This window comes from Triturus cristatus, chromosome 2_1 (assembly GCF_964204655.1).
Source record: "Triturus cristatus chromosome 2_1, aTriCri1.1, whole genome shotgun sequence".
In the NCBI taxonomy this organism is placed as follows: domain Eukaryota; kingdom Metazoa; phylum Chordata; class Amphibia; order Caudata; family Salamandridae; genus Triturus; species Triturus cristatus.
In genome coordinates, this window is record NC_140581.1 from 760,738,850 (window position 1) to 760,753,606 (window position 14,757).

Consider the following 14,757-nt stretch of genomic DNA (forward strand, 5'->3'; position numbering starts at 1 on the left):
TTGTCAAAGTTTTGGAGGGGGGCCTGACCTCAAAACATTTTGCTTGGGGGGGGGGGGGGGCGCTCAGAGTAAAAAAAGTCTGAAGACCTCTGCTGTAGGGGCGTGTTAGCTTGAAATACCGCGCACCCTTGTGGTCTACAAGGCCTATATAGGGATGACTAAACTAATATTTGGAAAGGAGGTTATTACTTACGGGTTTACACTAAAACAGTCAGGCTGGACGTGGTAGGCCTGAAGCCATAATTGGACTGACACTAAAGAGAATGGCACAATAAGTGCTGTGGTTTTGTACAGGACTTCTGAAGGGAAAAAAACCCAGTTTTCCCTTACCTTCTTTTATCTGAAACAAGAGGCACACTTTACCATCTCCTGGATCAGTTTCTGACACTTTGATCTACAGGGCTGGGATTTTCTGCTAGTCTGAATTTCAGACTTTCACACCTTTCCACTACATGGTGATTGAACTAGTTTGTGTGCTTCACTTTCTGTAGACTTATGCACTGTGTGAAAAGAAAACATATTATAATCATCATAATTATTTGTTTTGTAAAAGCACATTATAAAATTATATTGAGTATTGTATAACTATTCATTTTTGGTGACTTGTTACACACAGACGAATGTGGAAGAAAACTTAGAAATGGGTGAGAAAATGAGCCTAGACTGATAATGGAATGAGAAAAGGCTATGACCGGGTAATGGGTAGATCAGTGTAACCAATGCTGAGGAGAGCCAGATTAGGCATGTTCTACAGCAGGATTTCTACCCGTGGAGTTTTCATTGCAGATTTAAATTGATATATAACCCAGAAGGCATGGTGTTGCAGTGAAGAGAGCAAAGCAAAAGGAAGGAACCACAGCAAAAGTGGGGGCCAGGAGATTTGGTTAGAAGATGTTTAGTGGATAGCAGAACATGCTTCAGGGCTAGTCTAAATTTGTGCTGTGACCATATAGGGCGGAGATTAGGAGAGAGGTGGACGTATTTGTCGATAAACCCACAGAGAAGACCCCAGGACATCAGTGATCGTTACTCCGCAAAGGTCGCAAACCACTGCTCCGATCTCAAACCTGTAGAAAAGGTTTGGTTCGAGGCATGTGGGCTGCTGAATTCATATCTGTGCATAGATCGCCGCCTAGTGTTGGGTCCGGATGTTTGCACGTTGTTGTCCTGGAAGAGTCTTCGAAGTATCCTTGGATAGGTGACTCCTCCCCTGGACTACAGTGCGCATGGGCATCCTCTCCATCCTCAGATTGTTTTTTTCCGCCATTGGGTTCGGATGTGCTATCTTAGCTCAAGTTAGGAAAATATTTGGTCGAGGCCAAAAGGCCTTTAGTTCGCGTCGGTACTGTTTATCGATCGGGTTTCGATAGCATTTTGTTAATTTACTAACTTTCAGCACCGACTTCTTTCGCATTTACCTGTCCATCGACTACTTCGACGATGGAATCCAGGACGCCATTCAAAAGGTGTCTGGTATGCAATGCGAAGTACCCACACATCGACGTCCATCCGGTGTGCAACAAATGCCTTTCGCCGGACCACGACGAATCGACATGCATGGCCTGTGCCCGGTTCCGTTCCAAGAAGACTCTAAGGAACCGAAGAGCGGCGAGACTCGAGGCGCGGCACGCGGCACCGGCCCCAACAGACATCTTCGACGAGGCCGACGTCGAAGAATTAGAAGTCATACCCTCCAGTCCCGTTTCCGAACACGACCCCGGATCGGACGAGGGCGACGAGTCACTCTTCCACAGAGGTGAAGACGACACCGAGGTAGGAGACGACGAGGAGGCCTTAGGGGCCGAAGAGAGTAGCTCCAATGATGAACAAGGCCTACCTGTTCAAACCGAAGAAACACCAGCGCCACAGCCTTTGGCTCCGGTCGAGGGATCGCCTTCGGGCCTTACCCGAGACCCATCCCGTAGTTCTTCGGCCCCGCCCTCGGGCCCGGCCTCGGACGTTCAGCGGCAGCCATTGCTGCATAAGCCAGCTGGTTTCCCTACCACGAAACCGAAAGCTGCTCCGGTTCATACGAAACCGAAACTGAAAGTGGCGCTGGTCGGATCGAGGCCTTCCACGCCTTCGACGTCAGCGCAACGCGTCGGCACCGACCGCACCAAGAGGGACTTCGGTGCCGAACTGGAATCGGGCGACATCGGAGTCGACAAACGGAAAAAGGCCATCGGCACCGAGAAACCTACTCGGCTGCCGACGCCAACGACACCGAGGGCAATTCCGCCTGCTTCGCCTCGCGTCGCTCCCTCGACGACGCCGATGCCTCACGTATCGAGGACGTCGACGGTGATCTCCACACCTCGACTCGAGGACCCGCCGGCACCGAAAAAATCCACGCCCGGCTCTACGAACCTGCCCGGTGCCAAAGCCTCAAAGACGCCCCAAGTGCGGCCTGCTGCGACGCAAAGCAACAAAACCACGGCGGCCCTCAAAGACCCGTCGGGTTCCGGCCCGATCGGAGCTCCAGCAACCTCTACGGGGCCAGCCAACATTACCTTCGGCTTGCCTCAGTCAACAATCCCGAAGATGTTCCAACTCAGGACACGGGTTACCCAGACTCCGGTTCCACCGGACGAGACGTCTCCGTCACGTGTCATCGACGCCGACACTGGCAGGATGATTCTCCACGACCGAAGGATAACTTCGGAACCGCCATTGGACCCTTTCAGGATCCCACTAAAAAGGAAGCTGCCTGTGGAATCAGAACCTCTCCTTTATGAACCGTTCCATTCCTCCTACCAGGATCCACACCGGTTCTCCCCCACACGCTCCGACACAGATGCATTGGAGGACTACATGGATGACCAAGCACCCTACCATGTAGACACAGACCCTGATGACCAGCAGGACCCTGATCAAACTTGGGGCGAGCCTGCAGACCCCAGTGCACCTCTCGATACACAGGACCCACAACTCTATGGGGCAAAAACATCTCCCACGGAGGATACTGCGGCGTTCAACGCTCTTATTGAACGTGCTGCAAATAACCATGGGGTACAGCTTCACTCAGATACCATCGAGGATGACTTTCTAATGGACACTTTTTCATCCTCAGAAAGACATGTAAAAACTCTGCCAATGCTGAAGGGGGTCCTCAAACCAGCTAAGGACATTTTCAAGGAACCCACCAGGGCACGAGTGATAAACCCCAGGATTGATAAAAAATACAGATCAGCACCTGGGGATCCTACTTACATCAAAGGACAATTACCACTCGACTCCATCGTCGTAGCGAATGCTCGCAAGAGGGCACACTCGCAAACGACAGGTGACGCTCCTCCCCCGGACAAAGAGTCCAAGGTGCTAGAGACCTCCGGCAAGCGAGTTGCCGCCCAGGCTGCCAACATATGGCGCATAGCCAACACTCAAGCGCTCCTCGCTCGCTACGATAGAGCGCACTATGACACATTGGAGCAACTACTCCAACATCTCCCTGACCAGTTCAAAGAAGGTGCAGAAATTCTTATCAGAGAGGGACAGCTACTCACAAATGCTTCCATCAAATGTGCACTAGATGCTGCAGACACGGCTGCCAGGGCCATAAACACAAGCGTCATGCTGCGACGACATGCCTGGCTACGAATCTCAGGATTCAAGCCTGAGGTACAAAACAACATACTGAACCAGCCCGTCAACCCCGACTATTTATTCGGCCCAGAGGTTGACACCACCCTCGAAGATAAAAAAGGACACGGACACTGCAAAGTCCATGGGCGCCCTCCAAACTCAGTCCTTTCGGAGCGGCTCCTTTCGTCGCCCCGGAAACAAGGGGGCAGGTAGAGGACAGGGGTCACAACAAAAGTATAACAAAGGCAATACACAGACCACCTACGATAAAAACACCCGAGGTGGATATCGTGGCTCCAGTACAAAGGGCAGAGGACGTGGCTACGGCAACACCAGGTCCTCCCCCAAGAACAAGCAGTGACGCCCTCTCCCTTCCTCCCGACCACATAACACCTGTCGGGGGAAGACTACAAAGGTTCCTGTCCACGTGGAACTCCATCACCACGGACAGGTGGGTCAAAGATATTGTAAAATACGGTTACTGTCTGGAGTTAACCTCCACTCCACCCACAATACCACCAAGAAACCGTCCTATGTCCTCAGAGCACTTAACGCTCTTACAGCAAGAGGTGCAAAGTATGCTTCTAAAAGGCGCTATAGAGGTCGTCCCCATCCACGAGCAGGGTACGGGGGTTTACTCCCTCTACTTTTTAATTCCAAAGAAGGACGGGTCGCTCAGGCCTATATTAGACCTGAGACCCCTGAACCAGTACATTCTTTCAGAGCACTTTCACATGCTCACCCTACAGCAAGTCCTTCCGCTTCTCAAGCAGGGAGACTTCCTAGCCTCACTGGACCTCAAGGATGCGTACTTTCACATACCCATCCACCCCTCACACAAAAAATACCTCAGGTTCACTGTTCAGGGGCAGCACTATCAGTTCAAAGTCCTTCCCTTCGGCGTGACAACAGCGCCCAGGGTTTTCACGAAGTGCCTAGCTACGGTGGCAGCACATTTACGGAGGCAGCATATACACGTCTACCCCTACCTAGACGACTGGCTCGTTCAAGCGAAGTCAGCCCAGCAATGTGCAAGCCACATGTCCCGCACCATTCACCTTCTTCACAGTCTGGGATTCTCACTAAATTACCCAAAGTCCCATCTCCAGCCCGCACACGTACAACAGTACCTAGGTGCGACTATAGACACTCTGGCGGCCACAGCTCAGCCAAATTTAGTGAGGATCAACAGCATACAACTGCTGATCTCCAAGTTCAAGCCCAATCACTCGCTTCCAGCGCGAGTGTTTATGCAGTTGATAGGCATGATGGCCTCCTGCATCTTCATAGTCCCGCACGCGAGGTTACATATGCGCCCACTTCAGGAGTGCCTAGCACGTCAGTGGAATCAGGCTCAAGGACAGTTGAAAGACCTAGTGTTGGTGAGCGGTCGGGCATACAACTCTCTGCATTGGTGGAATCCACAAAACCTTTGCAAGGGCCGACCGTTCCAAGAGCCTGTTCCGCAAATAGTACTGACAGCGGACGCGTCTCTCCAGGGATGGGGAGCTCATGTACTCCACTACACAGTGCAGGGACTATGGACGACACAACAGAAGAAGATGCACATCAACCTTCTGGAACTGATGGCAATCTTCCTGGCCATGAAGGCATTCAAAGTACATCTGTGCAACAAAGTCGTGTTGATCCGGACGGACAACATGATCGCCATGTACTACATACAGAAGCAGGGAGGAACACACTCTCCACAGTTGTCTCATCTGGCTCAGAGCATGTGGAAGTGGGCCATTCAGAGGAACATGTTCCTCATGGCGGAACACCTCCCTGGCAAGGACAACCAGATGGCGGATCTGCTCAGCAGACACAGCCACCAGATGCACGAGTGGGAGTTACACCCATCAGTACTCCAACCGTACTTCCAGCAGTGGGGTCATCCAGAGATAGACCTATGCGCGACAAGCGAAAACGCAAAATGCCAAAGCTTCGCCGCCAGATTCCCACATCCGCAGTCGCAGGGCAATGCGATATGGATGAACTGGTCCGGCAGATTTGCGTACGCTTTTCCCCCAGCGCCGCTGATACCGCTGGTGCCTCGCAAACTACGACAACTCTCCCTGACACTCGTCCTAGTTGCTCCCACGTGGGCACGCCAGCCGTGGTACACCACCTTCCTCGAACTTTCCGTGGTGCCGCATCAAAGGCTGCGGATCAAACCCGCGCATTTGACGCAGAACCATGGAGAGGTTCAGCACCCAGATCCGCAACAGCTGAACCTGGCGATCTGGCTCCTGAAGTCCTAGAGTTTGGCTACCTAAACCTGCCACCTGACTGTATGGACATCATTAAGGAAGCTAGAAGACCCACTACCAGAGCTTGCTATGCAGCCAAATGGAAAAGGTTAGTCATTTATTGCGGTAATAATGACATCAACCCGCTGGACGCATCCATCCACAACATCATCTGTTACCTCTTACACCTATACCGATGCAATCTGGCGTACACCTCTATACGTGTCCATTTGACCGCAATATCAGCCTATCTGCAAACCAGGCAGCACCTCTCTCTATTCAGAGTGCCTGCCATCAAAGCATTCTTGGAAGGGCTCAAACGAGTCATTCCACCTAGTCACCCACCGGCTCCAATGTGGAACCTCAACTTGGTCCTCACACGCCTGATGGGTCCACCCTTTGAACCTCTACACTCCTGCGAGATTCAATTCCTTACCTGGAAAGTGGCCTTCCTAGTAGCGATCACTTCCCTAAGAAGAGTTGGTGAACTCCAGGCACTAACCGTTCAAGAGCCATTTATTCAGGTTCACGCCAACAGGGTCGTACTACGTACCAACCCCAAATTCATGCCCAAGGTAATATCGCAGTTCCACATGAATCAGACTATTGAACTGCCCGTTTTCTTCCAAAACCCACAAACTGTTGCAGAAAGGGCACTACATACACTAGATGTACGGAGGGCCCTCATGTACTACATCGACAGGACTAAACCATTCAGGAAGACAAAACAACTGTTCGTTGCCTTTGCCCCACACCACAAAGGTAACGCCATCTCCAAAGCAGGGATAGCCAGATGGATAGTTAAGTGTATTCAAATCTGTTATCAAAAGGCAAAACGCACATTAACTATTCCACCACGAGCCCACTCAACACGTAAGTTGGGGGCTTCCATGGCCTTCCTAGGAAATATTCCCCTGCATGATATATGCAGAGCAGCCACATGGTCCACTACACACACATTTACAAAACACTATTGTGTAGATGTGCAGTCAAAACAGCAGGCAGCTGTAGGACAGGCTGTTCTCAAGACGCTTTTTCAGACCGCTGCAGCTGGCACGGGTAGCCGCCGCTAATAGAGGGCACTGCTATGTATTCTATGCACAGATATGAATTCAGCAGCCCACATGCCTCGAACTGAATATGCTACTTACCAGTATGCATCTGTTCTTGGCATGTAGGGCTGCTGACATTCATATCGCCCTCCCTCCTCCCCGGCGCCTGTCGCAGCTGCAGCTCTCAGAATTACTGCAAGCATGGTCATCACTTTCTGTATCTACTCCATCACTGCCACAATGGCGAAAAACAATCTGAGGATGGAGAGGATGCCCATGCGCACTGTAGTCCAGGGGAGGAGTCACCTATCCCAGGATACTTCGAAGACTCTTCCAGGACAACAACGTGCAAACATCCGGACCCAACACTAGGCGGCGATCTATGCACAGATATGAATGTCAGCAGCCCTACATGCCAAGAACAGATGCATACTGGTAAGTAGCATATTCAATACTAGGAAACCACTTCCTGTGCTTGATTTGACAGTGCTGAAGGAGTTCAAGGTTATGTACATGTTCTATCCAAAATGTTGAGCACTGTGTCCGGGCAAGGAGATGTTGCTGTCATAATTTGAAAAGTTAAATGGACTTCACAGTTGTGACGCTATGGTCTTTGCGATGCGTACTTACAGTTCTGGCCTTGTGTTTTTTTGGGGGGGGGGGGGGGGGGGATATATATATTTATTTTTTAAAGCCTTATGGAGCATGCACTAGTTTAAGACTTTTGCACCTTTTTCTTATTGCCTGTGGTAACTGATCAACACTCGCTGATATTGTAACATAAAGAGCAATCTGTACCTGCTTTGCTAGTCTGTTATTTCAATATGTGAAAAGTACCTAGTGTGGTCAAGATGTGTCCGGCCCTCTAAAACTTGAGTTCCTATTCCATTTGTGTTTTTTTTTTTTTTTTTTTTTTTTTTTTTTTAAATCTCCTTATACAAATGAGGGTGGGACGGTCTACAAAAAGATCGAGAGATTTGTTGAAATTTAATTTGTGTAGATTTTTTTATTCCGCCTATTGCAACTGCAAAAACCACACCGTATCATGTTATACCCTGGAGGTCCTGGGCAACATCATTTGTGTTCGCGTTCCACTGCACACTTCAATTTAAAAAAAAAAACTTTAAATATTTGACTGGACAAGTTGTATACAAGAGTTACATTTTTTTATCTGTGGTTGAGTGTTAAGGTAGAAAAAAGAAACCAGTTTACACTCATGGCAAAAATAAATGTCCAGCGTCTGATTCTATACATACAACCTGCTGCGCTGAGTTTACATTTTTCCTTTTATTCTCTGATAAGGTCTTGTGCACATCGGTGAATTGTAGCCAGCAACAATCCATAGGTATAGGAGTTGTCTACAAGCTGATGAGCTTTATAAAAGAAAAGATTTTTTGGTCTGACAATGAATTGAGAAATGAAGGTTCGATCTCTTGAATAGCCTCAAAAAGGCCTTTCTAGATTTACGTTTTTACTTTAAAAAAAAAAAAAAAAAAATTGGCTCTATATTCCACTTAAGATCCTCCCCGCGGAGCTGCAGAAGAAAAAATAGATAAGTAATTTACTCTGACACGCCTAGCTCTCCGAGCCCTGTGTAGAGTCTTCTCTAAGACAGGATGCGTGTTTTTTTCCCCTTCTGATTTGTATGTGTCGCCAGGAAGTTGAGGTAGTTTGCCAGCGTGCAAGAGGTTGCTTAGCCGTGTTTCCTCATTTGTGTGCAGTCTGCCACTTCAAAAACCTGCAGTGAGAGTGCTCTGTTTTATTACAGCTGGAGAACGCCAGGATGGCTTCTGAGATGAACAGCAGTACGGCCAGCAGCACCAAAGAAGAGCTGATGGAAAGCCGCATGCGCATCGACAGCCTCTCCTCCCAGCTTTCTAATCTGCAGAAAGAGGTAAGCACGGACGATTTGTCGCTCACTAGTGTCTATACAGGAGTGGATGCGGTGGCGGTGTGATGCAGGCCACAATGCGAAAGCGGTAATGGTTTATTGGAGTGTAACAGCTGAGGCTGGGAAAGTATTATTCTGGAACGAAGTGCATGCATTGTTCGTCAGAAAATAACACAGCGGAACCACAGTGTTTTGATAGAACAGCGGGCACCATGAAGGACACAAGCAGAACACATTTCATGCAACAAAAAGTGTCTACTTTTTATGTTGTAATGTGAAAAATGTTTTTCAAACACGTAGACAACGGTGTGCTTTCCCCCCTCGAATATTCATTGCTCTTCACGGTTCATCCGACTATAAAGTAGCCGAAAAAAAATGACCTTCAACTAGTATTTTCACAACGGTAGCATGGCACTTGACTTTGAATTATAGATTGGTTGTTAAAAAAGACAACAGTGTGACTTGGGGAGTGCACAACTCCTTCAGGGCTTTTATCACGTAGCTAAGCATAGCTAGTTTGTGGTGCTGAAAGACTATTTATTGCAACTTTTTAACAAGGGTTCAAGTAGCAATCGGTTGTATTTGTGCATTAGTTTAACTGCTAGACCCACAAAGCAGTTTTCAGAGATTCTTTGTTGTTGTACATGCCTCAGTATAGTAGAGGTTGAAAAGGGGAAGTCTCACCCTGCAGAGTTTTAACGTAGGAACAGATAAGCAATGACACTCTTTTACGAGCAGGACATGAAGCAATGTTTTTCTTTAACGTGGTGTACTCTACACCCTCCAATTTCCGCTATTGCTTCACTCCCCCCCAAGAGGTAGCAGTAAAAGTTGGTTCTGTGAATACATATTTAGCTGCAGTTTTCAAGTCTAGTTTGTGATGAGACCGGACCTACACGACAGATTGTCCATTTGGTGCGATCCTTTGGGTTGTAAACCAAGCCCCCCTCCCTACACACTCGCACACCTGAATGCACGAGTTGTGGTCAGCCAAAGGTTGCAACTGTGGTACACATTTTGGACTTGAATCTTTTGAGCCCTTATTGTTGCTCTTGCATGTGGGCCTCGACGCCCGATCTGTGGGGGAAGATCGCCCTCTAGTGGAAAGTACTAGAATTTATCCTAAAACAACGGGTGCGAATCCGGTCTACGTTTCTCAAGTGTGCATCTGTGACCCAGTTTAATCATGCCTGCCTACATTCATGCCTACAGTTCGAAGGTGAAAATTCTATTGGAGAGCTACAGGAAAGTTTGCTTTGATGCATTTTTTTTCCCCTCCCTTCAGATTGCTTATTTCATGGTTGTTTCTATAAGTGTGAGAGCTTTGAGCTTCATTTCTTTACTTTTTGGATGCACTCTTCTGATTTCTTTCTTGGCCGTCTCTTACCATCGTTTACATTTGTTATAAATGGCACGGCAGTAGTCTTCACTTCACCTGTTTTTGGTCTGTAAACTAGTTTATTTGTTCCTCTTCCTCGTAAAGTCAAGAGCATGGCATGATCGTATGCAAGAGTTGGAAGAAACTCTAGCCAAGGAACGCGATAACTGTCGCAGGATGCTGGCGGAGAGAGAGCGAGAAATGTCTGACATACGAGGACAGATGCAGCAGCAACTTAATGACTACGAGCAACTTCTGGATGTCAAACTGGCCCTGGACATGGAGATTAATGCTTACAGAAAGCTTCTGGAGGGTGAAGAGGAGAGGTACAAAACTGATTTTTGTTCGCTTATTTGAATTCATGTTTGTTTGCAATCGCTCTCCCTTTCAGATTGAGGTAGGTGCTTGGGGCGTCTACCCTATGTTTACCCTCTAGTCCGTTCAGTAGTCCTAGTGGCTGCTGGAAATGCTCCATGTTTTTTTTTTTTTCTTCCAAAATAAGACCTGATTAATCGTGGTTACTTAAAGTGTACCTCTTATCATAAATGCCACTTTAACCTGGGGTGTATGGTGACTGGAAGATGTGACCCTGATTTTAGTCCCAGGCTGCAGATAATTTTCCGGGTGTTTGAGTGCTTACTACCCCTCCCCAGTAAAAGTTATATCCAGTACCCCATCTTGTGCATGTATGGAAAAATGTGTATTTCAGATTGATAACTTCTAACTGCAAGAATCCTCGACTTTTGACCCACCAGACTGTCTGGAAAATGTCCTGCAACAGCTCCCCACACGCTAGCAAGGTGGAACAATGTGAGTAAGTGGTGGCATTGTCCTACTCCTGGAAGTAGTGATGCAGACTTGTATAGCTACTACCGCTGCACACCAATGTCCGTTTCTTTTTTGACCCGGAGCTCTGCTGCCAGTCTTTGTTGGTATTCAGACTCCCGAAAGCATACTACAACAATGTTCATAGGAAAAATGGTGTTGCCCCTCAGACTACAACCCTTAAACCGTGCTGCAACAGCTATAAGCAAATGTTAGTCACGGACCCAAATTACATTTTCGTTTGGTGCCAAGCGTTACTTGCAAACACTCTGTAATGCACCCTAAGATTATTGAGGAGTGAAGACAAAATTGTACTTCTCCAAGCACAAGAATGTAGGCCGGCAGTACTCGACATCCTCTGCTGCTGTCTATTCAAAGCTTGCCTGGTTCAAGTTGCCATCCTCTGTTAAATCCAAGGCAAAGTCAAAATTGCGGTCTTGAGCTGAGACCGCTCCACCCTCCTGCTCCCTCTCCAGGGAGAGGATGCACAGTCAGCGTTCTGAAGATCTTACTTCACCACCATTGTCCTCTATTCTACGGACCTGCTGTGCCCTGAATCCTAGTCCATTGTCTACTGCAGCAGGTACAGGTATTCAAGTAGCTGCTGCTGCAGGTTTGTTTGGATGGTCAAGGCGTGAAAGGTTTTAGATGTTTTTAAAACTTTTTAACTTACTGAGCTGAAATTATCACCTGCATTTTTGCACTGATCACTGCCCGATTGCCTCCTGCCCCGGTCCATCCTGGCTGAGTGCCATTGTATGGAGGGCGTGGCCAAGCTCCTCTAGCACATCACTTCCAGGCGAGGGGCCGGGACTTCCCACCCGATCCCCTTGAAAAAGCCGATGTGCTCACGACCATGCAGCTGGCTTGCCAAAGGCAAGCCCGTCTGCGCCCGAACTGGCCCAGGGGACAGAACCCTTGGACCTCTGGGGCTACAAGGGAGGATTAGGTACTCAGAGGAATTACGGAGACTATCAAAGCCTACTGATATATCATGTAGACACACCATAAATGTTGATAGTACGGAAGCGAAATGCGAGCACTGTAATATGACCCTAACTTTTAAAACGAACCAGGAGGAAAAGATGCACTTGGCTCTACTTAACTGTCGGTCATTAGCCAAACATAAATACGAGATCCATGACCTACTTGGGGAAAAATCGTTGGACGCTCTCTTCCTGACCGAGACTTGGCTTAATGAGAGTTCTACTCCAGATGTTCTACTCCAGATGTTCTAGATGCAACCCCCAACGATTATAGGCTAGTAAGGTAGGACCGTGAAGGTCAAATAGGTGGCGGTATTGCCATAATTTATAAATCAACACTGAAGTGAGATAAAAAAAAAAGCTGTCCTTAACCCCTTCCATGCTGGACGGATTCCCCTGCTGTGCTGATCTTTTCCTGCGCGGGCGTGGTCATGACGGAACGGTTCCGTCATGAGCACAGCTCAACCGTGGCTCATGACGGAACCGTTCCGTCATGAGCACCGAAGGGGTTAAACTGTGAAGCATTTTTATTTACCCTAGCAGCAACGGATGATAACACCATAGTGGGCTTACTAATTTACCATCCGCTAGGTCCATCATCTCCATTTATTACGAAGAGAAAATAATACACCCAGCTCTTCGACACAAACATTTTCTGGTACTAGGAGATCTTAATATACACTTCGACAATAAGCCAAACCGAGAAGCTAATACAATATGTAAGGAGCTATTGACACTTAACTTAGTACAAAAGGTAGAAACCGAAACTCGCCAAGGAGGTCAAATCTTGGACCCATCTTCTCAAATATTATGGAGATAAAGGTCGCTACACCTTGGCCAATTCCCTGGTCAGATCACTATCCAGTCCAATTTACGGTACCTTCCCACAGAAAGGCTAAAACAACAACCTAAGGAAATCACTAGCAGAAAGTGGAAAATTTCCAGGGCACTGATGGAAAAAGAGCTTACACTAGATAAAGATATTAATCGAGCAAATAGTAACCTAGAAACATGGATTATAGAAGCGCTAGATAAGAAAGCACCTTGGAGCACTAGGATCCCCAAGAGACCAAAGGAAACGGCACCTTGGTTAAACGATCAACTTAAGATGGCCAAGAAAGAATGTAAAAAGGTTGAGTATGGATGAAGGAGTACTGTAGTACAGCCAAAGAAAACTATAAAAGGAAACTAAGACACTACCATGCCTCAATTAAGAAATTTAGAAGTACTTTCTATATGGAAAAAATTGAAAAGGCTAGCAACTTCTCCAAAGAAATGTTTACCATACTCAAGACCCTTAGAACGCATGAAACCAGAGAGGACACTATTGCCTCTACAGAGAGCTGTAATAAGGTGGCAGAATTCTTCGCTAATAAAGCCACTAATATATATGACACTTTTACGGTGGAAGCGCGTCAAGGAACAGGCTTATCCTGCGGTAACCAGACAAAGTTTACAGGGGTGACACTGGATGAATTCAAGATCCTGGAAATAGAAGAACTTACAGCAATAGCAAAAGGGATCAAATCTGGCTCCCTTCTGGATCCAGCTCGACCAAAAATAATGATGGAGGGAGCTATTGCAATTGTGCCACATATCTCGGAGCTCATTCTACACCCCTTCAAAACTGGCATCGTTCCCACCAAATGAAAACAGGCCATTGTTAAGCCGCTCAAAAAAAAAACACTGTTAGATCAAACAGTATTCGGAAATCTACGCCCGATCTCACTGTTGCCATTCGTGGCTAAAATAGCAGAGCAGGTAACAAACAGCTAGCAGACCATATAAGCAGGAATGATGTTCTGCATCCATCCCAATAAGGATTTAGGAGGGCTCACTCTACAGAGTCAGTGCTACTTATGGCCTCGGAAAATCTAAGAAATTATGCAGACGAAGGACAAACAGCCGCACTGATCCTGCTGGATCTCAGTGCGGCGTTTGATACAGTCTCCCACAAACTGCTCCTTCACAGGTTAGAGGCATGTGGTGTCAAGCAGAGGGCTCTAAGCTGGTTGACCTCATTCCTTTCAGCACGGAGCTTCAAAGTTGCACAGCAAACCTTTTTATCTGAAAGCATTCCTTTGCCCCGGGGGGGGGGGGGGGGGGGGGGGGATTCCACAGGGCTCTATTCTGAGCCCTACTCTATTTAACATTTATGTGGGATCACTGGCAGAAAGAGTGGAGAAACCCAATGTGTCAGTTGTCTCCTATGCTGACGACACGCAGCTCATTGTGCTTATCACAGAATAAGGATCAAGCAGCCATACGTTTCTCAGAATGTTTGACAGAAGTAGCATAATGGATGTCGAATCATTGCCTAAAGTTAAATGGGAATAAAACTGAGGTACTGATAGTAGGCAAAACCCCATCCATATGGTCATTCGCAAGGTGGCCTGATGCATTAGGCCAACTACCCACCCCTAAAACAGAAGTGAAAAACCTGAGTCTAGTTTGACTGAGTTGACATTTGAGAACCAAATACAGAAGGTAGCTGGATAATGCTTTGGGGCCATGAAAATTCTGCGGAAAGTCCTAGATCTTTTACCACCTAATGCCAGGAAAACCATTGTACACTTGGTAATAACATCCCAATTGGACTATGGGAATGTTCTATACCTTGGAACCACTAAAAAGGCTCTGTCCAAACTACAGAGGGTACAAAATGCGAGGGCGTGTTTGGTACTTGGCCTTCTGAGAAGATCTAACAGGAAGAAAGCCCTCTACTGGCTGCCAGTGGAAAAGAGTTGTGTTTAAGGCAATGTGCCACTGCATCTTACAAAAGAAAGGACCAAGA

General features: G+C 47.5%; 1 protein-coding gene across 1 annotated transcript in view; it reads left to right on the top strand.

The window, feature by feature from the left end:
- The window catches only part of LMNB1 (lamin B1), a 75,764-nt gene that overhangs the window by 23,427 nt on the left and 37,580 nt on the right, over positions 1–14,757 (top strand). The window contains exons 5-6 of the mRNA XM_085632696.1: positions 8,652–8,777; positions 10,258–10,478. Coding sequence (XP_085488822.1) covers positions 8,652–8,777; positions 10,258–10,478 — 347 coding nt within the window. The remainder of the gene's footprint in view (positions 1–8,651; positions 8,778–10,257; positions 10,479–14,757) is intronic.